Genomic DNA, 19,695 nt, shown 5'->3' with positions numbered 1-19,695 from the left:
AGATGGGAGAAAATAAAAAAGGAAAGGAGAGGGAGAGCTGCCTAAATCAAACCCAAGCATCGACAAAACAAATACACGGACCAGTTGCAAGTCCTGTGTGAAGAGCAAGCAGCAGGCGGTTCAAGAGCAGGTCAAATGTGACCCCAAATACTCAATAAGAAAGAGTCAAAATGCTACATTTCCATGGGAAGCCTAGAAGAGATCGACCCAGGTGTGACAGTGGCTCCCAAGGCAGTGCTGCTCCAAGACACATTGCTGGTGCACTTGCTAAGATCCCTTCATCCCTGTCTTTAGGCACTGGGAAAGGGGGGAAAGATTGGTTTGCTACTGATATGTCATTCTTGGGAACAGGAAAGAAAGCGGACATGGGACACGGATCACATCACTGCAGGCTATGGACAGCCCCTGGGACAGGCGGCTGCCCTCCAGCACCGCACACCACTGCTCCAACAGCACCCACAGCATGCACAGGGTGACACCACTGCAAGAGCAGTGTGGGTGCTGTCAGGGGACACAGGGACCTTTGCCAGGATGCCCCAGGCATGTTGTCTTTCCTGGCTGCAGAGCCCCAGCCCACTCTGCCTGGCCTCCGTTACAAGGGCCAGTGCTACAATGGGCATCCCCAAAGAGCTGGCACCCTGGCTGAAAAGGTGCTGTGTTACCAACAGGACAGGGAAATAGAGTTAACTGCTGAATTTCTTTTAGCTCTGTGGGTAAGGGATGCAGGGACAGCAGGAGATCCTGCTCTTCAGACAGCAAAACCCAGGCACGTAGCGAGGGCAAAAGAACGGGAGAAGGCAGCGTGGCAGGATCAAGTTGGCCAACTCAGGAATGCCTTCAGAAGCAATCCATGGATCTGCCTACAGAGCAACAGATGCTTCTTGTCCTCAGCAGCTGCCCCTGCTCTGGGAAAGGCCTTGTTTCTAATTGAGAGCCCAGATCACCTTTGCAGAGGACTTTTTAATCACTGCAAGGGGAACAAGTTAACCAAGCATCTTTTCTCTCAGAGAAATGCTGGCCAAGACAGCCTGAAGTGCAAGAGGAACTGGAGCTTGTTCTGCACCCACCCAGCCCTGGCCACATGTTGCTCTGGGGCTGCTGTGTAAAGAGAAATGAAGCCCAGGTGCTGACCATGAGCTGAGCAGCAGACAGGACACACTGCTCCCTGGAAGGGGCAAGAGATAGGCCACTAGTTCCCAGTGTGGCGAAGGGGCAAAGCAAGGTCATCATCTGGTCTTAAAAGGGAAAGACAAAAGAATTCAGAGAAAAAGGCAAAGTGAGCAGAAGCTTCTCCAGCATCTCTCAGAAATGACGTTAACACGATGTCCCCAGCGGAACACACTGGGGTGGGAAAGCAAATCTCTCTCAGCTGCTGAGCAAAACTAAGACCAGCCTTTAAATGTGTATGAGCACATACACTTCCCTTGTCTGGGTGACTTCAGCAGTGTCATCAACCCCAGGTGCTACACCCTTTGCTCTGCTCCCCCATGCCTCACACCCCCCAAATCGGTGCAGTCACAGCAGGACACAGGGGCAGCTGTCACACTAAGACAGGTTAGTCCCATGCCCACCCTCTGTCTCTGCAGCTGCCCCGAGCCTTGGGGTCAGCCTGTACTCAGCGCTGAAAGAGAAGGGCAGTGCGGAGTGGAAGGGAGAGGATGGGACATGGACTGGTGGGAGAGTGGAGATGCAGCATTTGAGAGGACATGAGCAGGACATGACAAGCTGCGGTCAGTCAGGGAGTCTCTGTCCTGACCGGACAGTTTGGCAGCACCAGTGCTGAGGGAGGGTCCCGATCGGGCCAAGAAAAGTCACTTTAAGGTGTCATCAGCATTCTTGAACATGAGGATGGCATTGTAGATCTTGAGTGCCGGGCCCAGCTTGACACTCATAATCTTGACGATGTCAGCCTGCGTTAGCAGGAGGAACGCTTCGCCATCGATCATCTGGAGAGGAGAGCAGGGACAAAGGCACTCACCCAAAACCCAGGCTGTGACTTCCCAGCGATGGTCAGCACAAGCATGACCTGGGGACAGGCACAGTCACACTCACCCCCAGTCAGGTGCCACAGGCGATCCCCAGGGAGCAGGGCAGAGGCGCCCACAGTGCTCCCACGCTGTCCCAGATAAACCAGAGCTGGGAGCTCACACACCCAGGAACAAGGCAGAGAGGTGGAAAGGGGAAAAGGCCCTTCTAGGGGCTGCCCCAGGAGCTCACACTGCAGCTGTCCTTGACCTCTGGCCACAGCACAATGGGCAGTGCACACAGCCAGTCAGGAACCAGCTCGGGGCCATTCCTCAATTGGCTGGGATGCCTGCCCAGGATCCGCCTGCCCTGGATCTGCCTGCCCTGGGTGTACTGGGCAGGCTGGAATGCAGCTCTTCTGTGCACAGAGGGGTCTGAAAGTGAGGAACCTGGCCAGCAGGCAGCAATGCCACCCAACTGCTGTGCTGGTGAAAGAACGTGGGGGAAGGATGAATGGGTGAAGAGTAAGCAGCTTCCTGCAGAAGGTAACGGTGCTCTTAAGGCTGCAGCACCATCCTCCTCCAGCTCCCAATCACGGCCTGCTCAGAGGGATCCCCACTCACCCATGCTGGGAGACCAGGGCAGCACAGCTCCCTGGGGGTCAGTGTCTCCCCTCCTGCCACATCAGCATGGGCAGAGCTGCACACTCAGAACGCAGCAGGGCTGCAGGGAGGGATCACTGCCAGGTGCTGGATGTGCTCTCAGCTTCCAGCAGCAACCTGCTGCCAGAGCTGTCCTTGGCCACCTGCATTCATCCTCCCACCCTTCTCACCTCATCCTTGAAGAGCTTGGCTTGGTCCTCGCAACCCGTCAGAGTCTGAACAAAGCTAAAGACCTTGGAATAAACAGAGAAAAATGAGACAACAGAAGCAATGTTTCTCACCACAAGGCCCCCCATTAGGCCTCATCCTCACTTCCCCAGGGGAAAATGCTTCTGTGGCTGTCAGGGTGAAGGTTACAGTTGCAGCACCCATCCATGCCTAGGGGACGAGGATGTCACCCTGGGATGAGGGTACAGGTGCTGGCCTCCTCCAGTAACACAGCAGAAAGGGCTACAAGAGGTTCATGTCCAACAAGACATCTCCAGTGAGACAATTCCACCAAGGGGTGGGGGCAGGAGAGGCACACACAGGAAGGTAATGGGGAAATCAGGCAGGGCTGGCTGCTGGGGCTGGTGCGAGAGCTACCCAGGCCTTATGAGCACTGCAGATGCTCAAACTGAATGAAGGTGATGATGAAGAATCTGAATCATGGAATCATAGTCTGGTCTGGGTTGGAAGGGACCCCAAGGATCACAGACCTCCAACCCCCTGCCACAAGCAGGGACACCAACCTCCAGGCCTGGATCTAGACAAGGTTGCCCAGGGCCCCATCCAACCTGGCCTTGAATCTGAGGTAAAGATCTACTTTTCAGAGAAGCAGGGAAGTGACTTCTATTCTGCAGAGTCCACGGTTTCAGTTTTTAACTTGGCAAAGATTAAACTGTTTTCTTTGGCAAACTGTAACCTGCTAAATGAAGAAACTCTGTCTTCAACTGCCTGCCCTGGGCTAGTGTCACAGTCAAGGCAAGCAAGAACCTGTAGTTCTGCACATGCTTCTCAGAAGCTGCCACCAAGGCTCATGCTCTGCCCACCAGGGAAGTGGCTGCTGAAGCACCTCTGTACCTGGTGCAAGTACCATGGCGTTGCACAGCCAGGTAGAGTGCTACCAGCCATGCCAATGGGTTGGGAGCCAGCATGCAGCCTTTGAAACCATCTTACCTCATCAATGGTCCACTTGGCCACTGTTGTTGCTGTGATGCCAGCCACCCCTGGCAGGAGTTTGCAGTGCTGCTCCCAGCAGAGCGACAGGGAGCGGTCGGGATGGGCAGACAGGGCAGACATGAAGAGCGACTGGTGCATATTGTCTGAAGAAATATCTGGCAATAAAACCCAAGATGTCATACAGGGTAGAAGAACACCCCATCCCATCCTATCCTACAAGCCTTGGGGAGGGCCCTGTCCAAAGGAAGGCTCAGGGCTGGCCAGATGATCTCATGGGTCCAGGCATCAAGACATAGTGTCCAAGTGTCCAGTTTGGTGGGATGGTGGGAGAAGTTTAGACAAGAGTTTGGCTTTGCCTTGTTCTCACCACCTCCACTCATTCAGTTCTCACACTGAACTAGATTTCAATGTCAAATTTCACCCCAGAATGCCACCCCATATCCTTCAGTTCATTTCACATTTTGAACAAAGGTTTTTCCTTGCTCTCTGCTCCAAGGAGCCATGGATGGCTACCAAGAAGAGAAGAGATCCTCTTCATTCACCCCAGCACTGGGGTAGGCAGCTGGACAGCCTATGGTAAAACAGACACTGGCTAGAACACGTCAGTCATAGGAATACGTCGGTCACCAGAACTGACCACCAAGCAAACTGTTCAGCACCAGTTCCTGTGCTGCCGTGTCTGCCTGGCACTTCCCAACCACACTGAAGGTGTGGGGTACAGCAGCCACAGGCTGAAGGCACAGCACCCCTGTGTGAGGAGGACAAAGTGCTGGGGAAAACGCACTGCCATAGAGGGGGGATCCTAATTCCCTGCCCTAAAGCACTCCAGGATTCAGGCATAAGCCAAGAGACGTGATGAGGGAACCTAGCAGAGCTCTGGTAAGAGGCAGGGGTGTTCCTCTCAGATGGTCAGCTTTGGCAGTCAACCACAAGCTCCTCACTGGTGCTGACCTGCATGAGGTGTGGCTGAGTGGGCCAAGGGAGACCTGTCTCCAACAGCCACCAGCCCAGCTGCTTGAGCCTGGCCCCTGCAATGACACAGCAGCAGAGGATGACACTTACTCTGGAAGTCTTCCTGCTGGATCTTCCGGTACTTTGGTGGTCGCCCTCTAAAGAGACAGGAAGACTCATTTCCAACTGGGTTGGGACTGGCCCAAGGCCCCTCCTCCACACTGCACGGAGCAACGCCTTGGCAGTGGGAGCAAGGGTTACCTCTCAGACCCCGACCCAAAGGGTTGACAGCTAAAGACACAAAACATGGGAAGAAAAACCAAGAGAGGTGCCCAACAGAGCTGGAAGGACAAATGCCAGCTGTCAGCAACTGTGATCACCCACGATCAAGGAGCCTCTTTGGCTTGGCCACCCCTCCCTCAGATGGCAGTCGTGGTGGCAGAGGGGCCCTGCAGTGCTGTGTGGGGACATGGGACTTGCCCCTACCTGCCGTGGTGCCGAGATTTCTTCCGCTGAGGGAAGCCGATCAGGTTCCTCTTGCGAGTTGAGGCCTCTGTGTCAGACAAGTCTGCCTTGAGCCTACCCTGGTTCTTCTCTGCCAGTGGGCACCCTGAGAGGCAGTAATGGGCTGTGAATCTCCCAGTCACGTGTCCTGACCCATCGCAACCTGGTGTCGGGCACTTCCTAGAGAACAGAGGGGAGGCAAGCGTTGGACCCAGCTCAGAGCAGCACTGGGGGGTGAGCCAGGCCACCCCCCTGCCACCAAGCACCAGAAGCTGCAGCCCTGGCCACAGAAAGCAGAGTAAAGACCTGCTGAACAAATTCCTGGGGCTGGGTGCACAGGCAAGGACACCCAGTCCCTCCAGGTACAAACATCCATCCCATGTTCCCCACTGCCATCACAGTGACCTCATCACCACAGTGGTTGATCAAGGAGGCCACTAGGGCTCACAGAGTCTCCAACTTCCCTTTCTTGTCCCCACAGGCATCTGGACTAGTCCCAGAGTGAGAAGGGAGTAAATGTCATAAGTGTGACCAGTGGAGAAACCCCTGGGAGCCAGATCTGCCATCCTCATCCTCACTGATACTCACTCCTCTCAACAGCAGCCTGCTGTGCTGGGGCTGGCACCACGCTGTGCCCAGTTCCTCCTGGAAAAGGTGGTGCAAGGAACTGACTGAGCTGGGGAGATGCACTGCTCCTTCTCAGGACTTCCCAACTCACAGCCTCCCAGTGAAAGGCATTCATGAAGAGCAGGAAATATCGCCCTCAAAGCCAGTATCAATGAACAGCCTCTCAGAGGCACTGTCCCTTGTGTAGCCCATCTGTCCCCACAGGTGGATAGGCACACAGGGCAGCCCCAGGAGCTCTGGGTGCCACCAGACAAGCACAGAGTAGGAGCTTACAAGAGTTACATTAGCCACAGGCTCCAGGCTGCCTCTGAGCCTGGCCTGGGGGGACCAAGGGCTGCCCCTAAGCAGGAGGCATAGCCAAGCATGCAGGGGGTGCAGGGTGCTGCAGTTCAGCTGGGCTGGGTGCTGGTGGGAGTTGACATGCATGGAGGAGCAGAGGAAGGGCCAGCACGGGCTGGCCAGGAAGTGGTGCCCCTCCCCGAGCTGTGCTGGGAACTCACCTGTGGTGAAAGCTGTACTTGGAGCTCTTGGTGTGAGGGATGCTCTTGCAGCCCAGGGTTGGGAAGCCCCCGTGGGCAGAGGAGGCAGGTTCCTTTGGCCCTAGACCAGGAGAAACAGGAGAGAGCATGTAACACCTGTGGTGCCCAGCAGATCCAGGGCTCTGGGCTCCTTGCCTGTGGCAAACAGGGAGGACTTTTCCAACTGTGAACTCCACAGAAGAGCCCTTCCTCCCTGCCCATCTTCAGCCAGCATCTGCCCTCCTGTTTCTGTGCACCCACAGTGGGGGCCCTGGCAGGAGGGACTGACCCAGGCACAGGACTTACTGAGAGGAGGCTGCAATGGGTGTCCAGTTTTTGAGCACCAGCCTATGGGGTGGATATCCGGGTGATCCGCGTCAATCCAGAAGTCATAGACATGGCTCCAGCCATCAAAATGAATCTGGGGAGACAAGTAGAGAGGTCACCCTTCAAACCTCAGGGTGCCTTCCTGAGGAGCTCTGGAGCCCTCCAACCTGTCAGGTAGAGCTGAACTGCAGCACAAGGCTGTGCTCCACTCCTGGAGGTGGGCACTGGGACCTGCCATTGCTTCCACAGACCTCCATGCAGTTTGCCACTGTAACTGGCAGCAGAGCTGGGGAGGACAGGAGCAAACCAACCCCATGCCAGGACACAGGCTCAGCACTGAGACTCCAACACCCACCTTTATCCTGTGATCTTCCACATCCTCCACACTGGCCACTCGGATGAAGGAAGGAGTCCTCCTGTCCACTGCCTCCAACTTCATGTTGACCAGGAAGCTGTGAGGTGGGCGCTGGGGCCAGGAAGAACCCAGGTCAGCAGGGAGCAGGGCTGTGCTTCAGGTTCTCACACCCCTTGTTAGCTTTCCTAGCAGTGTGTGCTCCCCAAGCCCAGCTCCCAGCCCTGGCCTGTCTGGGTAAGAGCCATCCCAGCTCACAGTGGCACCAGGAGAGAAGGGGGACAGGTCTCCTGGATCTGAGCTGTGTTTTAACAAGATGGGAAAGCTGTGCCCAAGGGAAGAAGGGCTCAAAGACACATTATGGGGATCCATATTGCAGCCACACGTGGCTGGACACAGTTGCTGTTGCTGCAGTTGGAGGCATCAACTGTCAAACAAGCCAGAACAATTTCCTGACTAGCTGAGGGGATGGTCACACTTCCTATTTCTCCCAGTTTTCCCCAGAGTAGCTCTGACTTCTGAACCCCATATGTAGATCTGAACTCCAGGCCTGTGGCAGGAGCAGACTGAACATCACTTGACTTTCCACAGAAGCCAAGACCTGACAATGGAGACACCCCAAATTCCTGCCCAGTGGAACAGATGACATGTCACTCACCACTTTAAAGGCCCAGGCTGGGACAGCAGATGCTCCCGTTTCCTTTAAGTACTTTTCCCAGGTGAAGTTGTCAGGGTCAGGATAATCTAGAAGGGAGAAGGTACAGAAGGTGAGACACGCCTGCAGGAAGATGGCCAGCATCCCAGAATGCCCTGCTGCCTCAAAGGACCAACCAACTCTGTGCCAGGCACACGGGAACCTGGGAGACAAGAAGAGGTGCTGCTATTTTCATATGGACCATGGAATCCAGGGTACATGGAAGCAGAACCATCTGGGCCTGCACAAACAGCATGGGTCCTCCTTGTGCCTCCACTGGGCCTGACACAATCACCACACAGCTGAATGCATGTACAGGAGCCTCAGAGCAGCATGTTGCCTCCCTGGCTGAGGCCTTGCTAAAGGAAACATTCTGGGACTGCAGACAAGCAAGGCCCATGGGGTTTGCACCTGCTGGCTCCCCATGCAACCCTGGGAAGCCAGCAAAGGCTGCACTCCCAAGGCCACCGACTCACCTTGAGGAGGTGTGAGGGGTTTGCCGTGCTCCTGACACCATCCGACTGGGTGGATGTAGGGACTGCTGGGGTCACACCTAGAAAACACCCCCAAACTCTTACACAGGGCTGAGATACCTGGCTCATCCCCGCCAGGCAGTGCGGGCTGTGGGGGCCCAGCACAGGCCACTCAGCAGCACCCTCCAGCCTGCACCACCTGCAAAAGCCCCTGCAGAAGCTGAGGTCTACAGCACCCTTGTCCCTCAGTGACCCCAGGAACCACGAGCTGGCAAGGCAAGGGCCAGAGCAGAGGAACTCCAGCTCAAGGGGAAGGACACAAACACGGCCCAAGGGCAAGCCCAGCCACAGAGCTGCCCAGGGAACAGCAACCCTCTGCTGTGAGCAGGGAGACAGGCTGTGCCTTTCAGACCTCAGAGCAGTGAGACATGAGCAATAGGGCAGGGGGCTAATGTCCTGGTCACAGCTCCTAGTAGGTCACAGCACAGGTGCTGCTGCTTCCCAGATCTGCCCCAGGCCAGATCAGGCAGCTTCCCAGGCCCAGCAAATGAAGAGCAGTGTGGGACAGAGACCAATGCAGTCCCACAGCTCCTCGAGACGAGGTGGCTCTATGTCCTAGGTGAGTTTCAGAGTGAGCTCATAGCATGTGATCATGCCCACCTTCCTTCCATACTAACTACAGGGCCATAGCAATGTCCCAGGAGGTGACACAGAGCTGGTGAAGGTTTGTATCCCAGAACACAGGTTTGACACTCTGATTCTGTGGACCACTGTGGCCTGACTGCAGCAGTGTCCTGGGACTGTCCTGTGCTTTTCTGAGCACCTCACCACTCCTGCTGAAACAGTGGCAGAATGTCTCCCCAACACCTCAGAAGCTTCTGTGTTCTTACCAGTAGTCATAAGTATCATCCCAGTTGTCAAAGTGCACCAAAAACCGATTGTCCACCACGTCAGTCACTGTGGCAACACAGATCAGGGAAGGGTTCATGCGGTCCACAGCTTCAAGCTTCATGCCCACCTCAAAGCCTGGGGAAGCCTCGTGCTGCAAGGAGAGACAGACAGGTTTCTTTCAGAGCCAACACCCTCCTCATGACTTCCCTTGCCTGCTGCAAGGAGGTATCTGCCCAAAACCCTCCCCTGCATCCTGGCAGGCCCAGGATCCCAGAAGGGCAGTGTCCTGCAATGCATGCAAGAAAAGAGGCAGAGGGTAACTAACTGGGCTTGGCCACACAAAGAAATCTTCAGACCCTCTGGACCTGAAACAGTAACCTTCAAGAAACAGAGCCTCCAGCCTACACTGATTCAGATTTTGTCACAAAAGGTGTGTGTGCAATCACTCTCCTTCAGCGTTAGCAGCCACCAAAGCCCTAGGCTTGGCAGGGGGAGCTGGGATGGGGCCCTTCAGCCCCAGTTGCCTTTATTTGTTGGATCTAAAATCCTGAAGATGCTGCACCACACGTGCCAGTGGGATTACTGCAGCACTGAGCAGGAGGGTTCAAACACCTTAAGTAACTCTGAGAGGCTGATTTATTGATAGATTGAGTTTTCCCTGCAGCTGACAAAGAAACCAGCGGGATTTGCACCCGCTTTCCTTGCCCAAGCTGCCACAGGAAGAACAAGGCAGAGACACAAACAAAGAAGACATGAAACAGAAGCAAAACGATTATACTTGTGAAACTGAGGGCTTGAGGCAAAAGCCTCATTGACAGTAGCAGGTACTTCCCCTCACCAGGACTTCTGCAACACATTTAACTGCCCATGAGACTGATTTGGATGAAACAGTGAATCAGACCAATGCTAATATTGGGCACACCAAACCAATGTCCAAGCTACAGACCTTCAGCAGCAAAGCGTGCTGCATCTCCTAATGCAATGCCAGCTGTACAGTCCCCTCACCCTTTGCACTGTGGGCAAACAGAGAAAAGCCCAGCACTGGCAGAGGCATTCTCCTCAGCTGGAGGGGAAGGAGTCCCACCTGAACCTGCAGGCTCTGGCAGGACGAAGCTGCTACTCACAGTGTTTCGCACCATGAAGAGGTGCTTTGGAGCTGCCTGAGCCTTTGTTATCTTCAGGTAGTTTGTCCAGCTGAATTCTTCTTCCTTATAACCTACAACCCCTCAGGAAAAGAAACGAAGGCAGTGAGTTCACAGAGAGCAGCCAAGAGGTCAGGAGGCTGAGCCCAGCCATCCCCAGACAGCTCTCATCCCACCAGGCACACCCTGCTGTGGGAAGACGGGGTCAACAGAAGCCCTGGGGAACCCAAAGCCTGTGGCCTATGCACAACAGCTGATTTTGAAGGGGTGCTAGGAAAAGTAAGCAGCGGAGTGGAAACCCAGAGCTCAGGTCCTTCCCAGAGACCATCCAGCTTCAGCCCAGCTTTGGGACATCCAGGGTCACAGGGCTTTGCCTCAAAATGGAAGTGATCAGAGATCTTCAATGTGATGGGTGACTGATATGTCCTGTGGAACCCTCTCAGCACAACAGCATCTGCTCCTGGGCCACATGGAGCCACCTGGTCCCCATCTCCAGCTCTAAGTACAGCAGCTCACTACTCATGCCCCTCATTCAACAGGATCCACCAACTGAGACCATTAACTCCTTACCTTTTGGAGGCTGGAGTTTGTGCCCTGTCTCCTCAAACCAGCCAGCAGGGTGGATGTCAGGGGAGTCAGCATTCAGCCAGAAATCATGGCACTCAGAGTAGCCATCAAAGTGGAGGCGCATCCGGTAACCGCACACCTACCAATGGGGAGGGCAGGAAAAGGACCGTGGAAACCTGCTGCCCCTGCCCAAGGGACACTTTCCCTCCCACACACAATCTCAGCCAAGAGTCAAATCATAAGCACCTCCCCTCCCACAGGACCTCCTGCTGTATGAGCATCAGGAGGAACCAAGGAGAATGGAAACTGGAGGCACCTTACCTCAGCCACTGTCAGGATAAAGTACATAGATGGGTGCTGCGGGTCGATCCCCTCCAGCTTCATCCCCACTTTAAAGCCATTCTTGTGCTGGGAAGCTACTTGGTACTGGAAAGAAAAATTAAACTGCAGTGAGAAAACGACACTGGTAGTTGGGTCTAGAACCATCCCAAGGAGCAACCATCAGGCAATGGGAGCTGCTGGGACCAGGAGATTGTGGGCCACAGGTTTTGCTGTCGTCCAAATTTTAACTCTTTTCCCATAGAAAAACACACTGTTCCACCTTCTTGTGGGTTTGCATCTCTTGCTACTGGCAGGGCAGGGTGTCCCTGGGCTAGCAGCCACGGCTGGGGAGAGCAGGGCACGGGCCTGGCTCCTCTTGCAACCTGGCAATCAGAAGCCTGGGAGCAGGGGTGCAGCGCAGCAACACGGCCTCGGGAGAGCCCACACCTGGCTTCATGGAAGGGCTGGGAAGACTCCACCACCCTGCCAGAGCCACAGGGGCATCCCTGGCCAATGTGGGGGGGCTTGGGATGGGGGACAGCATCCTGTTGGGGAGTGGGACTTGGGGCAAATCAAAACTGGAAGCTGACTGGTCACCTCCAGGTGAAGATGGGAGCTTGCTTATCACTCAGAGTCCCGCAAAATAGGGAAGCAAGGAAGAGAGGAGAAGGAGGGGTGGGAAAAAAAGGGAAAGAAAAGAGAAGATGAAAGAGGAAAAAAGACAGGAAAATCCCAACTCACATCCTGGAAGAGATCTAAAGGGGCAGCGACAGCTTTCTGCTCCTCCAAGTAGGACGCCCAAGACCAGCCTTCTTTCTTCTCCTCACTGGCACCTGAGCGCAGCACAAACGCACACACAAGAGGCGCTGCTGAGGGTCCGCTCCAGCCCCCATCCTTGCCTGCCTCGGGGCAGCGTGGAGGCCAGGCAAGCGCACGGGTCCTGCTGGGGCCACATCCCGCTCTCATGCACAGTCCTGCGTCCCTGCAAAGCTCAGCACCATCCTACCAGAGCCCATTCTCCAGCAAACCTGGCCAGCTGTCCGAGGAGGGATGAAGAGGACCCCTCTCACGCAGGCCCCCATGGCCCACGCGTGCTCTGTCACTGCACAATGCTCTAGTGAAGCTCCAAGGAGCCTGAGGGACAAGCCATCCCGTGCAAAGCATCGGGACACCTCTGCGACCAGTCCTCCTCCAGCCAGTACATCTGAAATGGCCACAGCACTGATGGATTTGGGGCAGCCAGTACAATCCATCCAGAGGTCTGGGAACCACTCACAGCTGCAGGAAGCAGGATCCTGGCCAGTCAAACCATCAGCGGGCTCACCTCCCACCACTGCTCCAGGGAATCATAGAACTGTCAGGCTTGGAAGGGACCTCCAGAGCTCATCGGGTCCAACCCCCTGCCAAAGCAGGGTCCCTAGGTCCCTGTCACACAGGTCAGCATCCAGATGGGGCTGGAATCTCTCCAGAGAAGGAGACTCCACACCCCCTGGGCAGCCTGTCCCAGTGCTTCCTCACTCTCAGTGTGAAAAAGTTCTTCCACATATTGGTGCAGAACTTCCTGTGCTCCAACTTGAGGTCATTGCCCCTTGTTCTGTACCCACAGACCAGTGAAAAGAGGCTGGCCATTTCCCCCTGTGCTCCACACTTGAGATACTGCTAAACATTAATCAGATCCCCTCTTAGCCTTCTTTTCTTAAAGCTGAACAGCCCCAGAAGCACCAGCTCTGCTATCCTCTGCTCTGAGACAACCACCCAAGCTCCCCCTTGGCACACAGGACCAGCCTTATGCCCTAGAGATGCATTTACCCTTATGGTATTCATGAAAAGAAGGCAGCATTGTCTCTTCACAAGCAGGGAGGTGATCTTTCATGCCTTTGACACCTTTGGGAGGCCACTGCCTATCTCTTACTCTACAGACACTTTCTCTCCCTGCTCCATAGCACCTGACAGGACTCTAGGAGTGCTGTGCCTTGTCCAGCACTGAGTAATTCACAGCTTCAGCTCAGCCATGGCAGACAGCCTTGGATAGGGCAGGCCAGAAATGCAGGGGAAAAGCCAAACCAATCCCCTTCCTCCCTTGGACTTAGGGGAAGTGGAGATGGAAAAAATAGGAACTTGTGTGAGAAATTAAAGCTGAGTTTCAATGAGCAAGATTACTAACCTAGGTGCTTTGCTACTAAGAGTGACAAACCCCTTTATTATTCTTTAGGACATAGAAAACAGTAGCAGGCATGTTTGGAGAATCCCTAAGTACAAACTCTGCACTTCTGGAGAAGGACACGTACACCTGGAGACAGAGCATACACCAGCTCTGCTGCACTGAAGAGTCCTGGCACATATTTTGTTTGCTGATGTACTTCTGAAATAAGAGAAAATGCTGAAGTGACAAGGTTCAGCACTGCTTGCTGGAGTGCAGCAGGGAAGGTTACATGCTCAGGGCTCGGACTCTAGAGAAAAGGACCTGGCAAGGAAGTACAAGATGCCTTTTTAATAGTGGTTAACTGAGTGTAACATCAGGGGTTAATGACATCCAGCCTTAGCTAGTCCTGACATTTGGCTGTGGAATATGACACTAACACTTTCACTTTAAAATTACTTTGAGTATGACCTTTTCACTATTCAAAGACAAAAAGATTTCCCATAAATGTTTATTTTCAGTATAAAAGTTTTCCCTCCCACTCACCCCCATCATACTGCAGGGAAAAAACCAACCAAGCAAACGCTGCATCCCTCAGCGTGTCTCCTTTCCCCCTGTGTGAACAACTCTGTGTCTGAGATCTCTGATACGGTCCAGGAATATATCCCCATGAGAAGAGACAACCCCAAATCACCCAGCCTCAGCAGCATCAGACCTACAGGAGCAGCTATCAAACTTGTGAGCTCCAGATCTTGTGAGGGAAGTTCCCCATAACACCATCCAAAGGTGGGACAAAACCAGACATGGCGCAGAGCCACATTACAGCTCAGGATAGTGCCTCTTGGAGCAAGTAATAAATTCAGCTCCCAAGGGGAAGGACCAGAAAGCACTGTACAGTACAGCCCAGTGCCTGAAGAGCACACAGACGTATCTGTAAGGGTGCACCCTTACATGAGAGATAGAGAGGAAAGGAGAGAAATGAAAAGAGACAGAGAGAGCAGGATCAAGCAAGCAGAGGAGCTTACAAGCCTTGGGGAACATGTACCAGCATGATGCACTGGGTCTCTGACTCTGCTGGAACACCAAAATGCTGGCCCAGCCCTGCAACACCACAGTGGGACCCTACAGCCATGGTGGAAGCGCTCACCCCACCGCCTGCCCAGCCCCTCCATACCGTGCTGGCTCCCATTCCACGCCTCGTCCTCCACGTTGCTGATGGCAGGGTCTCCCGTGGAGTTTTTCCTCTCTTCCTGCTTTTCCTCCTAGACATGAGCAGACAGAACAGAAACCCATGGTGTTTGTTGGGTTTATGTGTGTGCTGTATCCTCACACTGGGGCCAAGGGCCACATGAGGCCTCCACAACATTCATGATTTGCCTGATGCTTGGCCCAGAAGTGGGCAGCCAGGAGGATCTGCTGATGGAAGCCTGAGAGGGATTTTGGTGCTAAGCAGTAGCAATCACACCTGGAGTGGATCTGCTATAACCAGGGCTGGCAATCAGCCCTGTCAAAGGCACTCTACCTTCCCCAGGACACACAGCACAAAGACAGACACTCTTACTTCAACACGGACTTCAGTGGAGCAGCTGAGGGCTCAACACCTACAGCCCCATCAGGATGTGTCTAGCACTGCCTGATCGAAGGAACTCAGCATGCCAAACAACCAGCCAAGTGTGTAGAAGCCCTGATGCTCCACACATCCAAGTCTTTTTGGCATTAACAGTCAACAGGTTACTCCAACATACAGCTGGTATAGCACTGCAAAGCACCAATGAGCACTGTGCACACTGCAGTACACACAGGGGTGGCCCATGGCCCATCCTTGACACTGGCACATGCACACACATGCCTTCCCTGCCCTCTTCCTACCATTTGCTCAGATTCATATTCTTCCTCAGAAGGGCTCTGGTAGTCCTTCCTCTTTCGTTTCTTCACTGGCTTGAGGATTTCAGTGGCGTTGGTGCTGCTGGCGGAGTTTTCCACAATGACAGACCTGCACAGAGGAAGGGAGAATAAACCACTGTGACATGGCACGTGCCAATGGCTGGGGTGCCAGTAATGAGGGGCTGCTGGAGGATCTATTACCCCATTCCTTACTCACACATGCTCCCATCCCTCCTAATGAAAGTGTTCCTCTCGGCACACAAGTTGGCAAGAGGGTAGAACAGGGTACAGACCAGAACCACTCTCACACACTTGGGTTACAGAAAGCTGAACCCAGGGATGGATCAAAAGCAATCCAGTGCCATGGCAGAGCTCTAAGCTGCATCCCAGAGACACTGGAAAGCAAGTCCCAGGAGTCACACCTTAGGAAGCACAGGGGCTGGAAATGTGCTCATGAGCCATGCCTCCCACTGCTGCTGAGCCTGAAAGTATCCGCTGCAGCCAACTCCCACTGCAGCCCTGCTCCAGCAGGTACATATTTATGAGGCCACAAATTGAGCAGGAGAAAATCTGGCTCCTGTGGTTCCTATTGTCCCCTGGGACAAGTCTTCATCCCCTGGCTCCACTGCAGCCAGGGTACTGCTGTCATGGTTTTACCCTGTCTGAGAGCCGAAATCCACCTGCCTACAGGGAAGGAGGAGACAAGCGGGGTCCCAATACCTGCCTGCATCCCTTGCTGGAGTGTGTGGACCAGTGGAGGGAGGGCAGACAGACTGACAGATATGGCTCTGGCTGGAGCACATTCCCCTTCCTTTACCTTTCTTTGAACTGCTGGTGACAGTGCTCACTGCAGAAGCCCCTGCCTTCCCGGGCTCCATCCGACACATGTCTCCGGCCGCAGGTATCACAGTGGCACATGCTTTCTGCTGCTGTTAGCTTGGTCTGCTCTGGCACATCTGGATCAGAGAGAAGAGCAGCAGTGAGGCACAAAGGTGCAGCAAAGGAAGGACAGTGGGAAGCAGGAGATATTTACCTCTGGAACTCACTGTTCCAGATAGTGCCTGCTAGATGCTTGTACCCACCCCAGAAGTGCCACCATGCTGCCCTTACCCTGAGCCACAGTAGGATTGTCCCTGCTGGTGGGTGCCACCTCTGAGTCCTCATCTTTATCTGTGTGACCTTCCTTTACAGCTTCCACTGGAGGCACCTTATCAGCACTCACCACCTTCAGTGTCCCGTACTCATTGATTCGGAACTATGTAATTGAACCACACCAAAAAAAGGGAAACAGTTAACAAGGAGGAAGGTACAACTGGGACTCGACAGCTACAGGGGAGCTCTGGGAATAAAGGGATGTGGTTTGGTCATTAGTGCATCCAACACAGAAACAGCTCTTCCCATCATAGAAGAGACCAGAGTCACCCGTCCCGCTAACTCTCCTCAGAGCCTGTGCCCAAGTGGAGCTCACCAGGAGAAGCACATTGCCTCACCTGGGTGAGACCAGCCCCAGCTGGCAGTGAGGGGCAGGGTGATGGCTGGAGGGTGCGGTGCCCTGGGTACACCTAAAGCACCCACTGTCTGGTGAGCACAAGGCCACTGTTTCCAGGGTGAGCGCAGGAGTTTGCTGAGAGCCAGCTCCACGGCACAGCTTGGGAAGGAAAGATGCCCTGCACAGCAGGTAGCATGTCTCTGCTTCCCTGAGCAAGGCTGCAGCCCCCCCAGGCACTGTGTGTGCTCTCTCTGCTAAGCTCCTAAGATGGGAGGGGCAGAGGGATGGAGCACAAGAACCTCAAAGAGCCAGAACAAGTGAGGGATCCTCCAGCTAGCATGGGGGTACCGCCAGGGGTCACAGGCTGGGGGACTGCCGCTTACAAGGGCAAGCAGCTGCAAGGAGCAGCAGGGAGGTGGGGTGGCAGATACAATGCCCCAGGGCTACACTTACCCTCAGGTTACTCCCAGGTAAAGTAGCCACCCCGTCCTTCCACTCCAGCACACGGACTGTGCTGCAGGTCTGCACCCCGCTGATCTGGGGAATGACAGTAGCTGTGATGGGCTCACTCCCTGCTCCTCTCTCCGGCCTGTCAGCCCCTGTGCTTCTCTGTGGTTCCCGGGGGAATCGCTGAATTTCTAAGGTGCTTGTGGGAAGGTTGATAGTGGTGGCATTTGCTTGAGAAGGGAAGAAAAGAAACAACCAACCAGAGGCATACACAGAACACTGAACCGACACAGACAGGGCCCAAAGGCAGCACAAAATGACAGAGAAACAGGCTCCCAGCTGGGGGCTCAGCACTGTGGGCTGAAGCACCCAGAACCAGGCAGCCTGACCCAAGATCTGCAGCCAGCAATGGCTTGTGCTGGGGTGTCACACCAACACTATCCATATTCAAGGGTTCCTACTTCAGCCTAACTTCGGCCTGTTCCCATGGCCAGGGTGCCCTGGTGTGGCAGGAGCATGCTGGCAAACCCCTGGAACACACCTTCCAGTTCAGTTTCATTTCAAGGGAACACAGTGCACAGTCAGGCCTCTCTGCAGTGGGAACTGGGGCACTGGGAGCAGGAAAAATTGGAAGATTTCCTTCTAAAGAACATCCCTGATCTCACCTAACACACATCCATGCTTTGCTGGTACAGCTCCTGAAAGACAGTGGTCAGCTGGACTGAAAATTGTCCCAGTTTTCACAAAGAGTAAGGAGGACAACCTTGGTAATTACAGGCCTGTTGGTCTCACTGCAGTGAGGTAGAATTATGGAGAAGGTTATTCTGGGAGTCACTGAAAACCACTTGAGAAGGAACACAGTCACTGGTCATAGCCAGCACAGGTTCCTGAGGGCAAAGTCCTGCTTAACCAACTTAATTTCCTTTTATGACAGTGACCTATCTAGCTGACCAAAGGAAGCTGGAAGATATGATGGGTTTGGATTTTAGCACAGCTTCTGATACTCTCTCACACTGTCCTGCTGGACAAAACGTCGAGAGGTTTTCAAAACTCAAGAGGTCTTGATTGGCCACAAATTGTCCAAGTGATGTCAGAGTGCCCCAGAAAACCTCTGAGGTGGCAGTGGCAACAGTGTGGCTTTGTCTCCCGATGTTTGGGAGAAGCAGAGACACACAAGGAGAGAGAGGTATCGATGTGGGGTAAGAGGGCTGGGGAGGCACCAGTTAAAGGACAGTCCTGCATACCTGGTATGATGAAGGCAGTTGTTGGCAGGTGGGTGCTCTGCACAGTGCTCTCGGTGGTGACCACATGGACACTGACCTCCCCAGCAGCATTCCCCTTCGTGCTTCTCACCACCTCCATCTCTGCTCTGCTGTCCATCACCTCGCCTGGGCACAGAGGGAGACACTAGAAGACAGCAAGAAAAAAAAACAAGTTGTATACAAGGACAAACACAACAAAGGAGTGAGAAAGGTAGTGAGGAAGATGGTCCCTCTCATTCCACCACCTCCCAGCAGAAACCCCAGGAAGATGTATTAATGGCCCATTGAACCCAACAGAGAACAGCAGGAAGGTCACAGTGGGTACCAACATGACCCAGTGAAGCCCCTATTGCAAGATACCAGCTCAGAACCTACAAACACAAAAGGTTTTTTTCTTACCTGGCACCACCATAAGATGGTATGACCTCAGCAGGCCCACCACAAGCTATGGCTGCTCCTGGCTCCCACTGGGGCCTACTCCACTCTGACACAGACTGTGACTGAGGGTTGCCAGTCCTCCTGGAGAGGACGGAGGTCCCTGAAGTTCTCCAGTTGAGCAGTCACCCTTGATCTTTTAACTGCAAAAGAGAATTCCACAAGCAATAGGAGTTAACTGGGAAGGGAAGGGGGTGGGGAACATGAAGACCACTGCATGCAAATGAGTTTTTCACATGACTGGTGATGTTCAACCCATTTAGCCATGAATTTCAAGGAGTAGGTAAGGTGTCAGGGCTCTGTGGGCACTACTGCCCCTGACCAGCCTCCCCTGGGACCCATGTGCTCAGGGGCTCCACATCAGGCCACCCTCAGTCTGTCCATGCTGCAGTGCAGCAGCAGAACCTGGTCTGCCAGCTGGTGTCCTGGCCTGGTCTGCCAGACCTCACCTGCTGACCAGAGCTCCTAGCTGGCCCTGGCCACTGCGGCCCTGCCAGCTGCCTTCTTGGTTCCTGTCCTTGGGCAACAGTGGCCCCTGCCGTGCCCTAGCAGACAGGGTGCCACCAGGATGTCCCCAGCCCAGGGCCTGCCTGCAAGCCAGAGGTGCTTGGGCACTGCTCTCGGTGCAGCTCCTGGCCTAGTGAAACAGCAGTGGACACGCAGGGTTACACAGAACACCAGAGGTATCGCCTGGCCTGTGTCAGCAGTGGTGTGGCCAGCAGGACCAGGGCAGTGACCACCCCCTGTCCTGGGCACTGGTGAGGCTGCAGCTCAAGTGCTGGGTTCAGGTTTGGGCCCCTCACTCCAAGAAGGACACTGAGGTGCTGGAGTGTCCAGAGAAGGGCAACGGAGCGGAGAAGGGTCTGGAGCACAAGTCTGATGG

At 54.4% G+C, this 19,695-nt stretch overlaps 1 protein-coding gene across 1 annotated transcript; it reads right to left on the bottom strand.

Moving 5' to 3' along the window:
• Positions 1-1,811: 1,811 nt before the first annotated feature.
• L3MBTL1 (L3MBTL histone methyl-lysine binding protein 1) lies at positions 1,812-18,495 on the bottom strand (the record flags this gene model as incomplete). The annotated part of the gene is made up of 21 exons (XM_084271589.1): positions 1,812-1,946; positions 2,798-2,860; positions 3,786-3,943; positions 4,851-4,897; positions 5,226-5,423; positions 6,371-6,470; positions 6,695-6,809; positions 7,071-7,181; positions 7,726-7,811; positions 8,238-8,314; positions 9,125-9,276; positions 10,250-10,350; positions 10,838-10,973; positions 11,156-11,260; positions 11,897-11,981; positions 14,448-14,557; positions 15,165-15,288; positions 15,997-16,135; positions 16,290-16,434; positions 17,122-17,345; positions 18,360-18,495. The coding sequence occupies 21 exons, from the start codon at positions 18,493-18,495 to the stop codon at positions 1,812-1,814; spliced, it is 2,547 nt and encodes an 848-aa protein (XP_084127715.1).
• Between the last annotated feature and the right edge of the window lie 1,200 nt (positions 18,496-19,695).

This window comes from Gallinula chloropus (genome assembly GCF_964237585.1).
Source record: "Gallinula chloropus genome assembly, chromosome: 16".
Lineage (NCBI taxonomy): Eukaryota > Metazoa > Chordata > Aves > Gruiformes > Rallidae > Gallinula > Gallinula chloropus.
Note: the sequence above shows the minus strand (reverse complement) of the source record. Positions and strands in the feature narration are given on the sequence as shown.